Source organism: Mercenaria mercenaria, chromosome 18 (genome assembly GCF_021730395.1).
Source record: "Mercenaria mercenaria strain notata chromosome 18, MADL_Memer_1, whole genome shotgun sequence".
Lineage (NCBI taxonomy): Eukaryota > Metazoa > Mollusca > Bivalvia > Venerida > Veneridae > Mercenaria > Mercenaria mercenaria.
In genome coordinates this window covers 21995454-22016754 of record NC_069378.1, presented here as the reverse complement: position 1 = coordinate 22016754, position 21301 = coordinate 21995454, and the positions used below count along the sequence as shown (strand labels likewise).

The 21301-nt window shown below is 33.5% G+C and overlaps 1 protein-coding gene across 2 annotated transcripts in view; it reads left to right on the top strand.

Annotated features, from left to right (window-relative positions):
• The first annotated feature begins 1316 nt into the window (after positions 1 to 1316).
• Positions 1317 to 21301, top strand: part of LOC123538963 (multiple epidermal growth factor-like domains protein 10) — a 51469-nt gene continuing 31484 nt past the window's right edge. Inside the window, exons 1-5 of one of the 2 annotated variants that reach the window (XM_053530142.1) lie at positions 1317 to 1417; positions 2704 to 3783; positions 4335 to 4488; positions 5816 to 5985; positions 6248 to 7658. In XM_053530142.1, coding sequence (XP_053386117.1) covers positions 1354 to 1417; positions 2704 to 3783; positions 4335 to 4488; positions 5816 to 5985; positions 6248 to 6270 — 1491 coding nt within the window. In that variant the 5' untranslated portion in view covers positions 1317 to 1353 and the 3' untranslated portion in view covers positions 6271 to 7658. Of the gene's footprint in view, positions 1418 to 2703; positions 3784 to 4334; positions 4489 to 5815; positions 5986 to 6247; positions 7659 to 21301 lie in introns of those variants that run through there. The other variant, XM_053530141.1, reaches the window with a different exon arrangement.

Here is a 21301-nt window from a genome sequence, read left to right as displayed (position 1 = left end):
CTATTACAGAAAAATCGATTATATTATACACACTTGTATGCATTTAAAAAGGAAGTTTGAAATACGGTAAACTTGTTTATCAAATAATTGAAGCACTTTACTATTTAAGAACAGATTATTTAGGCGTGACTTACATAATATAATATGGACCTAGCTCAGGTAGGAACATAACATTACTGCTTTACGTTAAAAACATGTTAATATTTCTAATATTTTATGCGTTATTAAAACATTCAGACATATCCATTATGCTATTCAAATTTCGTAATACTGTAAGAACGCTTTGTAATCAATTAAACCTTATTGACATAACATTTAAAAATGAACTGTTGTCACTCTTTTAAATATTCGTTGTTCTGATAATTACATATGAACGAGATGCTAAACAGAAACTATACGAAGTCATTTTGAAAGGATTATGATTGATATTCGTTATCTAGTTTCAAAGTCCATTATCTGGTCCCTTTAAACTTTTAAATTGTTAGTTAAATGCTAGAAAATGGAACTTGAAACAACATAACCAGTGTATTTTTTGTATTTTTCACAGAGGATGTATTGTATGTTTTATAATGAGCTGTTTTGATAATGGTAGGGAAACTTGAAATATTTAGATTTTTACAAGTTACAAACAGTCGAATTCCCTATCTTTTATTTAGACTTATTTATAATTATGTTTGCAAATTCATATTATCGTTGGGAAATAGTTCCTTTTCTTTGTTTTAGATTAGATACTAAAGTATAAATATTATCTCACAGTTTAAAATGCTATGCACACATGAATGTTTTTCAAAAGAATAATTTAAACATGATCATAAACTAAACTGAAACTTGTTTACAGTGCAAGTTTTAAAATAAAAGTCGCATATGCTTTATCTAAAATTACACAATAGTGAGCTAGCTGAGGCAGGAACAAAATATAATTATAATGCTTTAAAAGAACGTTAATATTTCTTATTAAAACATTTAGGTAAATAAATACTAATAAACCTGTAAGTAAATGCTTAAATCTATTTAAATTACCTGAGGTTACTAAAAAATGAACTATAACCATTTTAGAAAACAAGTTGTTAGCAGTTGCCGAACAAATTTACAATCAAACTGACTCTATTGTTGTGCTGCTTGACTGCGTTCTATATATCGAAAGATCTTTTCAAAGATTTTATTACATATAAACGAGATTCTAAACTGGAAGTATACGAATACTGATGTTTACCTGTACACTTCTATATATACAAGGTATTTCACCTAGTGTATATAATTACTGAATTTGATCTGATAAATGTTGCAGACGAGTGTACAAACTGCATTATTTGAAACTCTTTAGACTTTCAGGTTGTGAGTAAATACTTCAAAATGGCACTTGACGCAAGACAACTGGTATTACTCCTGGCACTTTTCACAGATGTTGTAATGACTGGTGAGTTTACATTTGCTACAAATAACAATAATCTGGACACCGTTTTTAAGGTAATGGACCCGTAACGGACGTGAATGTAGTTGAACGCGCACGTAACTTTCTGTAAAATCCGGAGAAGGCCGAAAGCGCAGATGGAAAATACGTAATTTGCCGATTATCATAAAGGGTCAACTGCCTTGATCTACAAATCATAGACAAAATAGCTGTATTCCTAACCTTTTTCATATTTGTAAACTCATAAACTGTAAATAAAACACTGCAGAATATTACCAAATGCGAGAAAAAAAAATATATAAAATTTTAAATAGTATACACTGTTCAAAAATACCAGTTGCTTTTAATTCTAAAACAATACAAATGAAAAACAAAATTATGAATTGCGTGGCATAAATTAGTTTCATTACAAGATACAATAATGCATGCGAGAACATTTATCAATATGAAACGACAAAAGTCCAACTTCGTCAGTAAAAGACAACAGGATTTCCACCGGAGAGACTGATTATTAGTTACAGAATAGACATGAAAATCAAGTCCGGGATACGGACTTATCTCGTGCCGACAATGGCACTTTCTATGTTAAAATGGCTTACACGTCATCATAAACGACGACGTCTTTGAAGATGGGAAGTCGCACAGTCGCTTACGCACCGCCTGCACGTTTAAAGCCAGTCCCTGACAACTGCTCAGAGTCGACTCTTTGGCTCAGATTAGAGCATTAGACTAGCAACCGAGCGAAATTCCTAGAATGTTTTGACTTCATACAATCGTAATGTCATTTTTTGACAATTCAAGACTTGTTGCATATCCTTTTCATAATAATATACTTACATTTCTGCGTACATTTCTTTTCTCCAGATGCAATGACATACTATAAGGTTATGGTTAATTTAAATATCTCGCTTACCAGTTAACTGCCACACACAATTCTTAAGTAGGCTTGAAAACATATCAGTTAACAACTTGGTATGTCACTGTACAAGTTTTGTTTGGCTGTTTGCGAGATCAATTTAATCTAATGCATAAGTCTGGAGGATAAGACAGACAGACAGACAGACAGACAGAGAGAGAGAGAGAGAGAGAGAGAGAGAGAGAGAGAGAATTTAAAATATTTTTTAAAGGTTGTGCGTTTCGTAATGCAGGTATCTATAATGTTATTATTGCTAAACTCATTCTTGCTATTTATACTTTAAGACACAAAAATGAAACCATATTCATGTGCACATGTATTGGGTGGATTTACTTTATGGATAGCATTTTTAAAATGATGTCAAATCTATCTGTAGAATGTTCTGCTGGCTGCAATTCCTGTTCCGGTTCAACATGCTTAAAATGTGAATCGTCATATTATTTATCCAATGGTTTCTGTTCTCCATGTCCAAAAGACTGCACTAGTTGTAACGGATACGATTACTGTACTTCGTGCAAACCAGGTAAATGGGGTTCAGACAACCAGTGCCAGTTTACCTGTAGTAATAATTGTTATAATAAAGAATGCCATAATGACACTGGCTATTGCGTTCAATGTAAACCTGGGCTGTACGGCCCTCAGTGTGAACATTACTGTAGTATCTGTACGGATGATCTTTGTGATTTACGTAGATGCACGCACGGATGTAAACAAGGATATTTCGAGTACAAAACTGAGACTGAATCAATATGTCAAATATGTCCGACAGATTGTAGAAATTGTAATAACGTAAGGACATGTCAAGTTTGCAATGACGGTTTTCATTTGTATCAGTTTCATTCAAATGAAAATATGTTTGTTCATTGTGTAAGTTGTTCATTAGGATCTAACTGTTTAAATTATTGTGCTATTCAAAATTGCAATAAGTGCGAAGTACATGATGGCGCTTTAGTGTGCGCAGATTGCCCTGAAGGATACAGATTTAATGGCAAAACATGCATACTAAATACAACAAGTTGTTCTCAAGAATGTTCCTCTTATTGTAATGACGATGGAATATGCTTAGGAAGTTGCAATGCTGGATGGACTGGTGAAAGATGTTCTGGAAAGTGTTCAGATAAATGTTTAACATGCGACAAAAGTAATAGTGGCATTTGTCAACAGTGCAAAGGTGACTTTCACACTGTAAATTGTAATACGGCTTGCAATCCGTCATGTATAACAGAAAAAGGTAAACAGAGGTGTAGACTAGTTGATGGATATTGTTTAAATGGATGTGAACACAATTTCTGGGGTCCTGATTGTGACCAGTCTTGCTCTAACGGTTGTATTGATAACGGTTTAACTTCGATTTGCGAGCGAAACAACGGGACATGTAAACATGGATGTAAGGACGGATACAGCGGAGACAAATGCGATATAACATTTACAAGGAAAACGACGATAGTGTCTAAAGGTAACTATATTATAAACAAAAATACAATTCATTTCAAAAAGTTTATTCATGTCGAGTGAAATCCTACCCTTAGGAATTATGTATAATTCAACAGACTCCAATACGCTATATTTGTTGATAAAGCTACAAGCAAAACAACGATGTTTTCTGAAGGTAATTATAGTATAAACAAACGAAAATACAATTTATTTCAAAAAGTTCATTCATGTCGAGTGAATTCCTACAGTTAGGAATTATGTATAATTCAACAGACGTCAATAGGCTATACAGATGAATTGTGTAAAAGCATAATATTTTTAATCATCAATCAATGTTTAAAAATGTCTGTACAGGTATGTTTATTTTAAAGAAATGAAATAAGCTTATTTTTTGAAGAAGATATTAACGATCATTGGATAATATATTTATTTTATTTATTATAATATTTTATTATATTATTTAATTTTATTTTATTACCATATTCATTAATATTGTTTTGTTTTCTATTAAATATAAAAATGTTTAGCACAAGAGATGATAAAAATGCTTTAAAACCAACATTTATATCACAGCATCAACAACAACTCAAAAACAAGTATCTACACAGTGTGATTGCAAAGAAAATGTTGTCTGCAAAAGCAATTTCGTTGAAGGTTTCTTTTCGGGATTAGGAACTTCTGTAGTCGTTGCAGTTATTACAGTGACACTATTCCAAATTAGGAGAAGGTAAACTACTGACACTTAAAAACGGAATTCAAAACAAGGTATATTTAGAATATCAAAAACATGTTTGTGCCCATCCACAGATGAATAATTAGAAATACGTCCGATTTAAAGGTTGTACGACAACAAAGATAAAATAAAATTTTAAGATATCCTTTTAAAATGTGATTCATATATATATTATTCCTTAAGTAGGTTTTGAAATGAATTCTATGTTTTTGAAACAAATGAGAATTAATTGTTCTTACCAACTTTTACATTCGAAATTGAAAAGCCTTTGTCATGGGGCATTAAAGGTAAAATGCCTTAATATATATATTAATTCAAAAGCTTTATGTAAACGGTAGTTAAATACTAATTTCTCCTTAGTGTAGTTGTCAAGATGGTAGGAAAGTGTTTTATTGCCGAGCCAACCTTGCTTCGATTCCCAACACAGACGTATTTTTTCTTATTGATTTATATTTTAAATAGTTTAGAAACAAGTCATGTTCTAATGTTCATAATACGACCATACTTCATTTTTAAAGAAAAATAATTTTTAGTCGAAATCTGGAGTTCAGTCCCTTTACAGTAAAGTACATGCAATAGTTTCGTCTATATTTATTACCCATGTGTAACATGTTCATGTAATTTGGAACGCTTGCAAGAATAAAACAATAAGATAGCTTTTAAGGGCTTATAAGATTCCAACGACTTATTTCCCTTAGTCAGGCCCCTTCTGTGGCAATTCTGTTATCGGTTTATGCATTGTTTTGAGTAGCCTTATGTTTACATTGCTATTTAAAATAAACCTCTTACTTAAATCATGCCATCTTTCCTACACCAAGTTACGCTAATGCCGTCTTTTACAGCGGCATATAACGCAAACATAAAATGTTCCATAAATAATGGTCCTTGCAGATTCTTATAATTATTTTTGGCAAATACATGCATTGCGGTAAATATGGCACATACTTTGTCATCATTTTGTTGGGGGCCAAAATCGGCCCAAATTCCACGTACCTGTTTAAGAGTGTAAATACCTGACCATTTTTATGTGCTTTTCGTGTAATTGTTTAAATAACACTGTCAAATATTTTGCATTTGCATATTTTACATTCATATTTTCAGCATATCGATACGTTGCATTTAGTTAGTTTTTACCTAACACTGTTCTCAGTACTGATCTATTTGAATTAAATATGGATTACATTTAAATATGATTGGATTTTATCTAAATTAATACAAAATTTGCATGCTTTATGAATAACCATAATATTTCAAAGTGTGTTTAAGTGTGCAAAGCATTTTTCAAATCCAAAAGGCAATCAATGTATACCTTTTACAACAGGTATGTAGCAAAGAAGTTAAAATCGCAGCAAGATTCGAAGAAAACAATCGAGATGCCCACATATTATAACGAGGATATTCGTCATACATATGAAACACAAGAAGCGGCTACCGGAACTAGTAACTATGAGAAACTCGGCAATACCAGGAACACGGATAATGTTTACAATGGTATGGAAGCTTTTGAAGGAATTTAATAATGGAAATGTTCCAACCTATAAAGAATATTTTGTATTGATATTTTTCAACAAGGAAGCATAATGCAGTAATCACAATGAAAATAATAGAAAAAATAAAAATGATAACTTGTGCTAGCTGTTTGCAAGACTTTCACTAACTAAAAGTTAATTTATAACTTCCAGTTACTAAAATAAATATAAATGAGGGAATTGTAATGAACCTTATACTGACGTTTACCGTATGTATTTTTCAGATTTAGAAACAACAGTGCAATAAAGTGCCTGCTTTCGCAACATGTGAAAAACAAACTCTACGACAACAGAACTTGCATATGATGAAGCCAGCTAGCTGGCTTACCTAAGATCGGTGGTTTTACTAAAGTGCCCGCTCGTGTCCAAGATAGGACACATGCGTTTTCCTTCACCATCAAAAGCTAGAAAATCGCCATGTGATCTATAACTGTGTTGTTGCGAAGTTAAATGCAAAAAGGATATTAACAAAGTACTAAGTACTGGAATAGAAAAGAAAGTATATTATTTCACCCTTTTATTTTTCAATATTATTTTATATATATTATTATTTTATGTATATCATATTTAACATTGTATTTAACATTTTTAATATAATTGTGCAGTGTTATATATTGTGCTGTATATTGTAAGTTTATGTTTGTATTAGAATAGCAAAACCACAACTTCTGCATGTATATAATGAATTTCAAAACTCAAGATCTTTTTGTGCTTGTGTTAAATCTGTTCCATTTTATCTATTTGAAACCTCAGGTCATATAGGTGACATTTATTCCAAAGAAAATTATTTTCATTTAGCTCAACTTTAGGTCTGTCTGTGTGTGTGTGTGTGTGTGTGTGTGCGTGTGTGCGTGCGTCCGTGCGTGCGTGTATGTACATGTGTTCGTGCGTGGGCGTGGGCGTCAACTAAGCAATAATTTCGACGTAAAACGTAAAATTGTGAACTGTAGTCTGGAAAAGATTTCAACATCAGCAAAGATGGCAAGCAGTTTCATTATTTTTTTACTTTGGATGACCTGTAGCCACCTTTATTAGAGTAACTCGAAACTTCGATATAAATGGTATGTCAATACCAGTCGTTGTAACAGTAACGGCGAAAGATTATGACATTCCAACTTAAACATTCTGCCGCCCGTTTTCTGATTTTGTTTATTTGTATTCGTCCACCTTACCACGAAATCACATGAAAGGGCAATTCACATCAAATGGCAGAAATATTACCGCAGGACATTGATTCTAAGAACGCTTAAAAAGGATAACTAATTTAAAATTATCAAAGATGTTTCATATGTTTTGATAGGTAGACAGATCAAAATCAAATTAAGTACGACAGACTGGCGTCTGTGAGTTTTTTGTTGTTTTTGTTGTTTTTTTTTTTTCATGATTCTGCTAACTTGGTATTGTAAGTCAGATAAGGATATCACATTAATTAGCGTTGAATGATAGAAGTCTAGCAAGAATCAGTTTCGCTTTCTATTCAATTATGGGTTAGTTTGAGCTAAAACTAAAAATTTTGTAAATGTACATTAGAAGTAAATAGATGTAGATAGCATGTCAAATGTTAGATAGTTTTTCATTTATGCTTTTCGGTGAAATACTGGAATAGATCTATATGAACGAAATAAAATTTTCAAAGAATTATTAGATTTTTCACTTGTGAATGCAAAAGAATATGAAACTCTTTCCAAAATATACTTCAATATTTAAGATTTATACGAATAAACACCTGCACGAAGATGAAAATAATATGCTCCACCGTATTCAAATGTAAAACTATTTAGTATTTCTTAACATGTATACCATGATGTTATGATATTATGACGTCATGACACAATTCCCGTGATGTTGCGCGGGTAAAATGGATATATTTAGAGAATGCAAAAAATCAACATAAAACTTGTTCATTTCATATGTAAGATCGAAATATATTAGCTGTTGTGTTTACTTATAATAAGGAAAATATAAGTATGTAACACTAATGCAATCTACAAATGCTCCGACTTTAGATGTAATAGAAATTGCAGACCTTTATAATGTGTATATTTATGATTTAATTATGCTCGTGTATAAGGTGGTCATTTGTCTGTTCTACATTAAGCGAGGCTACGGTTTGTGAAGCTCGTATTCAGATAAGTTTTTTCTAGGATATAAATATACATATGGTCGTCGAAAACGAATATCGAGTGTCCGTAAAAGGATTAATCAATAGCTCAGGATTTCAAACTATCAAAGTTGAGTTGAATTTAAACTGTTTACGTCGATGGCGCTGGAGTAATTGAAAATGCTGGCACATGCAGCCATTGATCTCGTCCTGTCTTGTGTAGAACTAATGTGCCTAAATATAAATAACTGGGTGGTGTGTCTTAGTGCATAGTAGCGCTTCAACAGAAGATTTTGTAATACGCCTGCAATGATCTAAGTTAGCAAACCCTAAATTTCAAAAGTGTCTGGCAGTTCGGACGAAAATGCTTTGAGTTGTGAGTTTTGAAATTATACGCTGTGAATTTTGTTTAACACGAATTACAGCTACAGCTATCAGATTGGATAAACGAATATTAAAATATGAAAACTAAAAAGGCTCGCTATATGTGAGTTTTTAATAGAATTGCTCTTAAGTCAGTGTTAGCGGGGGCTGACTTCAAATCACTTGCCCCTCATCGATGTGGGTTCGAGCCTCATTCGGGACGTTGAATTCTTCATGTGAGGAAGCCATCCAGGTACCCGCTAGTGATGAAATAATGCACGGAGGGGCGCCTGTGGTCTTCCATCACTATTAAAGCTGGAACGGCGCCATATGACCTATAATTGTGTCGATGCGACATTAAACCCAACAAAATAAACAAATACTTGTTACGCTTGCAGTGAAGGTTATCATTTGTATAAATTTCATCCGTATGGAAATTAAACATATTGTTCACTTATGTTTCACTTAAATCCAAGTTGCAATGATGAATGAAGGGATATGTTATAGAAAGTTTGTGAATACATGAGTAACATGCAAAGGCGTGGCATCCGATAAGAATGATGTTGATATCTTCTTGTAATGTAAAGATAACTATATTAAAATCAATTGCACAGTCGCTTGTAATCTAGCAAGATGGAACACTTGACAATTTGGACATTAATTACAACAAAGTGCTTATTAAATATATACCGAACAGCAAAAGAAACTATCCAGATGTATAACTGGCATATTGTGAAAAAAAAATTTTTTTTCAAATTTGAATTGTTTCTTCATACCAAAATTACACTTGAAGATCTTTACGTGATACATTTTTAAAAATCAATCAACCGTGAAGTCAGTAGTCCCACAATAGCCGTCTTCTGCGCGTCTGTTGCATTGTAACATCCCAATTAGGCGCTCGCGCTAAATTTGATTCAGTCGTGCGGTTCAACCAACAATATTCTTTAAACTTTATGCTGTTTTTCGAGGTAGCCAATTATCAATATTTCCAATGACAATAAAATTTCACAAAGAAAATTGTTAATTACATGGTACGTGAATTTCGTCCAAAACGGCTATTGTGGGACTACTGACTTCACGGTTGATTGATTTTTAAAAATTTTGCACGTGAAGTTCTTCAAGTGAAATGTGATGTGAAAAACACAAGTGATTTATAAATTAAAGTTTTTAAATAAAAAATACACCAGTTATAAAACAGGATAGTTTCTTTTGCTGTTCAGTATATAACGATTATTAAAGAGCATAAAGAACGAAAAAATGATAACATGAAACAAAACGTACGTCACATCTGCAACAACAACAACGCAAACAGGTTGCAAAATATCGAGATGAATTAAATGAAAACAGTATAATTATTGTCGCCTTCTTTTCGGAAATTGGAATAAATTTTTGATGTTGCACACATTACAGTGTGATTATACAAACAAAGGTGGAGGTAAATTATAAATCTTAGGACAACGGACTTTTCACAAGTTTAAATTATGATTTTTTGTCGAGCCCGCTTACGGTGAGCTCGATATAGTCGCCACTTTTGGCGATTCGGTGTGTGTGCGTGCGTCCGTGCGTGTGTGTGTCCGTCCGTCCGATTTTGTCATGCATGGACCAACCTTGTTTATATTTGGCATGAATGTTTACCTCAATGAGAAGGCATGTCATGCGCAAACCCCATGTTCCTATCTCAAAGGTCAAGGTCACAGTTCGAGGTCAAATGTCAAATTGAAGTTTCTCGGGAGCATTTCTTCTTCATGCATAGTGGTGGGATTTTGATGTAACTTGGCATGAATGTTCATCATTATGAGATGGAGTGTCATGCGCAAGAACCAGGTCCCTAGGTCCAACGTCAAGGTCACATTTGACAGCTGGCGGGTTCGACATTCTGCCCGTGGACATACTTGTCTTAATTACGCTGAATATCTAGACCAGTGGTCGTTTTATATATATATTCCACTCTACCTCAGATCGAACGCCTGGAGTTTCTGTCGATGATAAAGGTCAAAGGCATTTTCCAGGTAAAAGCTGATGTACGAAATGTCCAGTGACTAAAGATGACGTCTGATAATAAAACTTTCAAGGCGTAACCTAACTAAATTTAGGTTATTCCTTCAAAGTATTTACCCCTGACTTCAACGCACATCCGCAGTCCAGAAATCAAAGAGGTGCAGAGATGTCTGCCCTTGGTAATGTCTTAAGTAACTAAAATATACCACTCTCGGGTGCTTCATAAATATTTGCGCCGAACCAGTATATTTTGGGGTCTGGGAAAGAGGAGAAAGTCACAAGTATTTAGATCTGGTGAATAAGCGGGGTGATTGATTTCTTCAACTTTTTCATCTCTTTGAAACTTCTGAACGATGGATATTTTGTCAGCTGCAGCGTTGTCATGGATCAACTAGAGACAGCGAATACCAATATTTGGAAGTATTTGTTTGTATTTTCTTTACACCTCTTTCAGAACTCTGTCTCTATAAATTTTTCCAGTGACTGACGATGTATGCGTTTGTAAAACCCATTGAGTAAACGAAGATGGAATACAAAGCATGTTAGACATTTAGTTCATTTTGTAATTACTGATCACCTGTTTCACAGTCACTGTCTGTTGTCAACGCGACGCTAAAGTGTATACAGGTCAAATCTCCTGTAAGGAGCTAGGACATTGCGCGATCATCTAAGTCTGAGAACTTATTCAGCGTTTCTCTAGCACATTTGATTCTATTGGCTTTTGTTTCTCGGTTATCATGTAAAACATTGTTTTTTAAACCCAAGTGCTTGGTGAGAATCTCATGAGTTCTCTCCGTCGATAAAAGTAACGTAAAGATACTATCTTGGACACAATGTACCTGGCGTCTTCATTAATCAGACGCCTTACAGCAGCAATGTTCTTTGACACCACTGCTTTTTGGGTCTGCCAGGTTGAGCCCTGTCTTTAAAGACTGCCTTACCATTTTTGAATTTACGTATCTATCTGTAAACAGTTTTCTCTGATACTACATACTTCCCATATGAACCATGTAGTTCACTGAGTATCTACCTAACAAGTATTTCTAAAGACCAACGTACTTTAATGTACGCTCTTATTTCAGATTTGTGTTCGCTTTTCATAGCTACATGTATTTCGCATAGTTTTTATGACTAAACAACATACAAAACTGAAAATCTATAAAACGGTAAGATAGTTTCCAATAAAACTTTAAAGGATCCAAAAGGTGACATTCATATATCATCCATGTAAGGTTTCTAGCGCGGTTGTCATTATTTTATGAATGGCCCAAGTATCAAATGAGTGGGTGTCAGTTTATTTCTTAAAACATAACTATTTACCCTAGTAATTCAGGCGTACAATCTAAACGCTTGTATGCTATTTATGTAAACCACAACTATCCCAAAATGCTCATGTAAGAAAATATTGAAACAAATGAATACAACTTTTGATTGATACCAGGAATACGGATAATGTTTATAATGGTATTGGGGCTTTAAAACGAATTTGATAATAAAAACTTTCCAACTAACAAATGTTTGTAAAAGTACTGCAGTTGTTGTAACCTAAGTGTTTCAATGTTCTGAGCATTTACAATTTTATGATTTAAAGCCAGCCTTGCAAAAACGATGTAATTTCTCGTGAGAAAACTAATGTAACGCCAAAAATAGATTAACGGTTTTTAACAGATTTACAAAATAATTGTTTGTAGAAGGACATATCCTCACTATTTAGAATCATTGTTTCAAGATGAATACACTATATATAGTTATCAGAAGTAAACCCTTTAAGCCCAAAGACTAAATAGTGTCATCTGTTATGACTAAAAGTTTTCAAAAAATATATGGTTTTGACATTTTTCATCAAGGAAGCATAAGGTTACAATAATAATGGTGGTACTAATAATAATAAAGACAAATATTTTGACAAAGTACCAAGTATTCAATAGAAAATTCTTAAACGTATATCCTTTCAATGTTTTATTTTTATTTTCCAATATCATTTTATTGATAATAATATTATATTTAATATCATACAAAATAAATGTATTTATTTATTTTTTATATTATTATACAATGTTATATATTATGACAAATATTGTGTATAAGTTTATACAAAACTCAACATCTTTATGACTGTTCAATATTCATTTGTTTGTAATCCAAGGTCAATTTTTGTAAAATCTAAATGATAATTTCCACTGCAACATGAATTTAAAGAATGCGAAAAGCTCGTGAAAACGTAACATAGGCGTAGGAGCCTGGGGGAAGGTGGGCAGGCCTCCCCAAAGCTAGGATGGGGGGGGGGGGTAACTATAGTTTGACCCCTGCAATATTTTTACATTTTTCATGGTCTATTCAAGGGAAATAATATTGCAACAACTTTATATTACAATTTGACAAATGCAGCGCTATTTGTTTGTATCTCCAGGACTTCAACCGAATACTGTAAAAAAGGCACTCTTGATTTAGAACAATACATATTTTGACCGATTAAGTTACACCATTGTGTGGTTCATTAGAAATGCATCAATGACTGGGGCTTGAGGGGCCTATGGCCCATTTGGCCCCTGGACAAGGTCTTGTCATGAATGCACCGGGGATCCCTTGCCAGACCCCTTCCCCCCCCCCCCCCCCCCCAAGTTAATATTTCAATATCAGTCAAGGAAGCAGTTTGTTATTTATTTATTTAGTATTACATATCGTTAAAGATTATCACATTTGTATCGTGAAATATGCATGAGTTCTACAGTGGAAATACTGCGCGACTTTACCGCAATATTATTCCGTGAATTTCTCGATGTAAATCTAATTATCGTTTTATTACATACGCATCTTTACTTATAATTATTATATAAATGACGTCAATTTGTTTTTAATTGAAAATACCGTCCTTAAAGAACTTTTAAACGCGAAGATATACATGCAACTGGAATGGAAATGGAAAAATATTCTCGTTTCAGGTTCCAATGAAACTTAACAAGGTTTCTAAATGAGTATGTAATAATTATAGGTTATTAGCTTTGTATCGGGAAATATGCACGAGTTATTCAGCGGAAATACTGCGCGACTTTAGGAGCGCAATATTCTTCCGCTGAAGAACGAGTTTTTTTTTTCAGCAGATATATCATGACGTCATGCTGTTATGACGTCATGACGCAATTCACGTTATGTTGTGCGAATACAATTTGATGATGCATGGAATAAAAAAAGATAATTTTCTTGTATTAAATGTAAGATCGAAATATATTTCACCGAGTGAATACCAGGCCCTAATTTAGCTTAGTCTTGTATTTCAAATGCTTGTTTTTGCCCTTTACGAGGGCTGTTAAAAAATAACACAGACCTTTTCTCCAGCTTTTATATAATTTGATAAAGCAATGCAAGAAATACACTACGATACTGCGATCACTGCAAGTTGCAGAAATTATGCCTCCTCGAAAAGAATTACTTAAACGAATCAGGTGCACACTGTTCATATTTCAACGACGTTTATGGCATCGTGACTTTACCGAGATGCTTACATTTAAATATGCATTAATTTGTTTTTGTAAATTTATCTTTTAAATTTTGATTTTAAATACCTTAGTCATAATAAGTTGTTTGGTTAGAATGCTGAAAACAGTATAGCATCTTGGGCAGGATGCACACCATGAGTAGTTTGTCTTGGTCCTAGGCGCCATAGATTGACGTTGACGTCTCATCACAGATGTTTTGTTTACTTCCCCGACCTTCGCTGTCGTTTAGCAATTATTGGCCATCTGCGAATTGTTTGTACAACTTGAAAGCCAAAACTTTATAAATTTTAATTGGTGTTTGCCGAACATAACTTTACTGTCTTGATCATCTACGCGAGCAGATGACATCACATGCGTTATAAAAAACAATATCCACTTAGTTCAGACGTTGCTGACTTTCGCGTCCCACGTCAGGATGACGCCATACTTTAAGTGCATGTCGCCAGGACGTGTTGTTGTATTTTGGCGACTTTTCAGGTAAACAAGTGGACTATCAGTGCAAATATTTGTGATAAAATAAATACTTGCATAAAAGTGGTCGACCGCTCGTGAAACTCATATTCAGATGGATATTTTTCTTGGATATAAATATATCCGCTCGTCGGAAACGAATATCGCGAATCCATTAAAGAATTTAAATATAAGTTATCTGGGCAAGATTTCAAATTAAAAGATTTAGTTGAGTTTAATGTGATGTACTGTTTACGTAGATGACGCTAAAGAAATGGAAAACGCTGGCAGCAAAAGAATTAAAAGGCTGATAACGATTTGTATAAATAGACCTTAAATTTCAGAAATGCCTAGCATTTTTTATGAATATGGGTGTTGGTGAGTTTTGCTATTATACGCTGTAAGTTTTGTATGACAGAATTACAGCTCGAACTTTTAGATTAGATAAATCAATGTTAAAAAGTGAAACACAAAAGGCTTGCCACATATGACAGTTTAATTTTGTTTGCCTATTTGTTTTGGGTTCAACGCCGTTTTCAACAGTATGTCAGTTATATAACGGCGAGCAGTGAACCTAACCAATGGTCCTCGATTCGGTACCCGTACAAACCTGTTTTCCGCAAGTTAATGCCAACTTCCCCACTTGAATCTGAGGTAGAGGACGAATTATATTAGACACAGTGTCTTTTATAGAAGTGCTTTGGATGTGAGAGATTTCGTGCCGCCGTAAAAATCTCACCCTACTTAGACTCAGTGTTGTTATTTTTTCTGGATCTTTTGAATCATGGATGCCAAGCAACAGTTTGTTCTGATAAAACCGTTGTTAGGGGGCGTGAAGTTATTGTTCATATAATTACCTGTCATAACAGACTCAATCAAACCGAGTATGCTATTTTTATAGGATGCAATTAAATAGCAGCAATTTGTTTGTTTGTTTTGGGTTTAACGCCGTTTTTCAACAGTATTTTAGTCATGTAACGACGGGCAGTTAACCTAACCAGTGTTCCTGGATTCTGTACCAGTACAAACTTGTTCTCCGCAAGTAACTGCCAACTTTCCCACATGAATTATCAGAGGTGGAGGACGAATTATTTCAGACACAATGTCTTTCATCAAATCGTCACGAAGAATAGTTTGATAATGCATTTTATTTTACTTAAGTGTAGTATCGATAATTCCTAATACAGTAATCTAAAACTTTTCATTCGGTCGTTAGGATAGGTCAAGCGTTCTGTAACCGTTATTTTAATTCATCAATAAATATAGTTAAAGTTCCAGTTACTGGTCATAAGATCGTAGTTACAGGGTTGCACAAAAAATACATTTATGAAATTTCGTGAAGCGGGCCCCTCGGGTATCCGGACAATTAGATATGAATTGCTTTATATATTTCACCGAAATCGTTATGTATAAAATGCTATGTATAGACCGATTATAGCGATTTTTTGCTTGTCAAATGTACTAAACTGTGTCTGAACCCTATGACTTATGTTAAAATACAGTAACATTAGCATTGTTGTTACAGAAATAAGGTTATAAACATTTTAACCTATTTAGTATAAATAGTTCGCTGCTATACTACATTCAAGGTACAAGCACAATAGAAACAATAAACAATATATCCTGGTCCCAAGAGTAGTGTTTTACTATATACAAGAAATACCAACGTAAAATATTCTATAGAGGTAAATTATAAACTCGATGATGATATTTTTTTAATACAATACCAGTGGCAGTTTAAACGGAGACTTTCAGTTAACAATAAAGACTATAATTATATTAGACTGCAGACTGAGTCACTGTTTTAGTTGCATATCCTTTAGTAACACGGGGTGATCGAATAATCATGCATCAGAGTTAAAGATACACTTTCATAGAAAAATGTAATCATCTCCCTACTCCCCCTCCCCACACACGACGAAAACCAGGGTCTGTTTGTAATACGTCCTCTTATTATTGTGCTGAGTTCGCTTAATTAAAATTGATTAGGAAATGTCTTATAAACTCTTCGTTAAAAACGGCATGATAAAATTGGTATCGTTATTTATCCAAGAAGAAAGTGCAGAGAGTTCAGTTTCCCTTATCAAGAAATGTGAGTGTTTTAAAGGTCCTCGTTTTTCAGTTCAGTTAAAAGATTCGTGGCATTTGAAACAAGGCACGTAAAGTATAATTTAATTATTATGTTGCTGAATTTAGACCTAAGGAAAGACTTGAGTTCTGTTAAAGCTGGTGCTAGAGGGTGCGAGGGGTGTTAAACATTTCATTGCCTCTCATAACATATACAAGACTAAGTCAAACTGAGTTCTTGATCGCGTTCTATGCTTCCAAGTGATCTTTTTATAGATGTAATTGACTATCACAACAGCAGTATTTCAGTGCTGTGTGGCGTTTGTAAAAAGTCTGCCCTTATTTGGATTAAGTGTTGTTAATTTTACTGGTCCTTTTGGATATTAGAGTCCATTCCATGTATATGGATAACATAGTTCCGCATAAGCTGGTGCTAGGTAGAGGGGGTCATAATCGGTTGCACATTTCATTAACTGTCGTGAATTCACTCAGACAAACCGAGATTGCCGTTATTGTTACTATGCTTCAAAAGGATATTCTTTAAAAAATGAATTTTGACCTGATGTATGACTATGTTTTAATGTAGCATTTCGCAGAACATCTGTTTTTAAAATTAATCATGAACTGAAAACGGTTTGATTGACTCTGAGCTTCAACGGTAATGAATATTGCAACATCCCTTATGACCCATACAACAGGGGAAATACATGTATATTATAGTAAAATTTTATGGACTCCATGACCCAAAAGAACCAAAAAATATAACAACACTGAGTATAAAAAAATTATATCTGCTGGAAGATCCATTGGAAGCATAGAATGCAACCAAGCAAAATAACGACAGACTCGGTTTGATTGAATCCGATCATGACAAATTATGGAAAGTGCAACACCCCTTACGCGCCATAGCACAGGCTTAAGCGAAACTCTATTACACATACAGTCAAACTTGTGTTAAAGACCACCTCTGAACTGAGACCACCTGGCTCTAAAGACCACATGTTTTGTTTCCCTTTTTAACATTTACAGTGTATTTTAACCTGTTAATAAAGACCACCTCCCAAGAAAGACCACATTTTGGCTCTAACAAAGGTGATCTTTATAGACAGGTTTGACTGTATATTAAAAATCTCAAATAAGAAATACTGCTCTAATTATTTGGAGCTTTGATGTGCTCGATAAAAAAAAATATTTTTAGAAGCCTCACAATCGAGCTATACCAAATTAGTTTAAACTAACTCCTGTATAAAATGTTTACTTGAATAGACAGGGACAAATTAACACATGATATTTAGCATGTAAAACATTTAAAAAGAATGAACTGCTTCGGTTCAAAAAATTTGAGACCACTGCATCTGTTAGCAATGCATAAGAAAATGGACTCATTACACAACTATTTTACTCTTGATTTTACATGTTTTAGGACGCTGTGTAATGTGTGGAAAGAATAAACGCAACATTGCTTCCTTGTTAGATGTAAGGGTCATTAAATGACCATAATGTTTTAGTAATGGACGTTAGGTATTGCTATAGAAGAAGAAAACAAGAAGATGACAATTCAAGAAAATTGTTGAATCTTGTACAATACCTAAGAAAAAACAGACAAAATAATGGATCTACATGGAAATATTAGACGAATTATATTCATGCAACGTTTCATACATGTACTGTTAGCATGTCTATTAGAAATGAATAGACGTGTAATAAATATTATGAAATGTTTCATACATCAGACTAACTAACAACAAATATTTATATGATCTTCATAACATTAAAGTTTTAATCAAATCAATTGATGTTAGAAAAATAACAAGATCAGGTTATTTGATGTATGTGGCAATTTACGAACAGTTGAAATGTTTACAACAAATCAAACAGATAAATATAAGTGAAGTGAAATTAGAAACCATATAAAGTAAAATAGAAAAAGTGGAAACTCCACAGGTCGCTCAACACGACAACAACGAAAATGTTGCAGGCTAGGTTTGATTGAGCTTGTTCATGGACTGTTTTGGAAATGCATGCTACCGTCCACGCCCCCTAGCCCCGTGTTGAGCAGAACTCAACATTAACACATGCTACAAGAACAAAAGTCAATTTCGAAACATCCGCGGTTAAAAGATGGTTATAAACTTCATCGGTTCAAGATCATAATGTATCTCGCAACCAATGACGTTTACACGGCAACCATATAAAAAAGCACAATTGTGTCAAACTTAAAGTTGAGAAAAAGTGTGAGACTTTCATTTAAAGGAATATCACAAAGTCCTGAATTATTCTTACTTGTTGTTTTAAATCTTTAATCTTACTGGTAGTCGGTCTGTTAATGGACCAACTAGCACTCAGAAAGCAATAAATGCAAATAAACATTCCTTTTCAGGAAAGCCATCTACTAATTTTTTCTGTATCGAAATATCTTAAAAAGATAAATAAATATTATTCGCTGTTTATATGTCTGTTTACGCTACATTTCTCATTCCTTTAGCGTTATTTACCTCGTTGATGGTGCGAGTGAGTGATAACAACAAAATAATCTGAGGTTATGGATGTTTCAATGACACCTGCATTGACTAATTCATTATTATAAGAGTGTCGCATTTCACTATATTCTACAATTAAGATGAATCAATCGAAAGTCTTCTGTAAAGATTAAAGCAGAAAATATTCAAGAAGTGTAGGTGTTTCGTCTTTCAACTAGTCGAAAAAAAAGAAAACAAACTCATAATTGCTCTTAAAATCAATGAAGTTAATAGAATTAAAGTATTGTTAAACGATATATGTATAGCATAATAACTTGACTAGTGGGTGTCAGCTATTTTTCTAAAAATAGAAATATTTACCCTACTAATTCAAGCGTACCCATAACCGCAACCATTTATTACATTTTGTATGTTTTACGTTTTCTAAAAAGGAAGTTTTAAATGTGTTCTGAAGTTAAGTTAAAGCTTGTTAGTCCAATAATATAGATGTAGTTTAAAATTCAGAAGATTTACCGTAGTTTAGATACAGTAATCTGGATCTAGTACAGGTAGGAAGAAAAATAATTTTGTTGTATGAAGAAAAAAATGTTTTTATTTATCATTAACTTTAAATCGTTCATGTCATTTTAGTGTTCACTGAACATGTTACTTAAATTAGGTCGTTTTTTAATTCCAACTTCTAAAAATAAAATTAAAACTGCGCGACTTTGTATGGCTGCTGGTACTCTTTATAAACAGATTTAACTTAGTAGTTATAAGAATGTAGTGTAGCAGATGTTGACAAAGCCCAGTATTTTCATATTTTAGAGTTACATGTTACTTAAATTAGGTCGTTTTTTTAATTCCAACTTCTAAAACTAAAATTAAAACTGCGCGACTTTGTATGGCTGCTGGTACTCTTTATAAACAGATTTAACTTAGTAGTTATAAGAATGTAGTGTAGCAGATGTTGACAAAGCCCAGTATTTTCATATTTTAGAGTAAAACATTGGAGAATGGTATCCAGCTTAAGTACAATAGTGTTACTTTTGACAATTTTCACAGAAACTGTGCTAACTGGTGAGTTAACATTTGCAATCAATTTATCATTTGTTTTGAAATTATAAAACTTAGAGAAAGAAAGCAGAATCATTTATTGTGTCCGTTACAATACGTACGACTGAATTGTGTAAGTGTATTTGAGAGATTAAGTGAAATCACTCGGATAAGGGCACTATTTCAGAGCTGTCTTATATATTTCTTTTTGTATGTTTTCTACGTTTAGAACATGATATGGATCAATATAAATTAACGGAGAATAATAATCATCCAACAGATTCTAGTTTTCTTAAAAACAAATAATAAAATGACATGTAATACCTTTAGTGCACAATCTCAATCTACTCTTTATATGTCACATCAGAAATTCACACTATAGCCATATATGTTTAGTGGTTATACTTTATGAATATCATTTTATTATTAATTTTAAAATATCTTTAGATTGTTCTACTGGCTGCACTACCTGTTCCGGTTCAACATGCTTAAAATGTAATTCGTCATATTATTTATCCAGTGGATTCTGTTCGTCATGTCCAGAAGACTGTACTAGTTGTAACGGATATTATAACTGTACTTCGTGCAAACCAGGTAAATGGGGTTCATACAGCCAGTGCGGATTCACCTGTGTAGATAGTTGTTATAATAATGAATGCCAATATGACACTGGATATTGCGTTCAGTGTAAACGTGGACTTTACGGCTTAATGTGTAAACGTGATTGTAGTGACTGTGCGGATGATCTTTGTGATTTACGTAGATGTACGCTCGGATGTAAACAAGGATATTTCGAGTACAAAACTGAGTCTGAATCAATATGTCAATCATGTCCGACAAATTGTAGAAATTGTAGTGACTCACGCACATGTCGTGTTTGCATTGACGGTTTTCATTTGTATCAGTTCCATATAAGTGGAAAAACTAATGTTCAGTGTCTTAGATGCTCACTTGAATCAAAGTGTTCAAACTTTTGTGTTATTCAAAATTGCAGTCAGTGCGAAGTCAATGCTGGCATTTTACTGTGCACAGATTGCCTTAAAGGATATAGATTTAATGGCAAAACATGCATACTTAATACAACAAGCTGTTCTCGAGAATGTTCTTCTTATTGTAATGACGATGGAATATGTGTAGGAAGTTGCAATGCTGGATGGACGGGTGAAAAATGTTCTGACCAGTGTTCAGATAACTGTTTGACATGCGATAAAAGTAGTTGGGACATTTGTCAACAGTGTAAAGGAGACTTTTACACTATCAATTGTACTGCCGCTTGCAGTCCGTCAT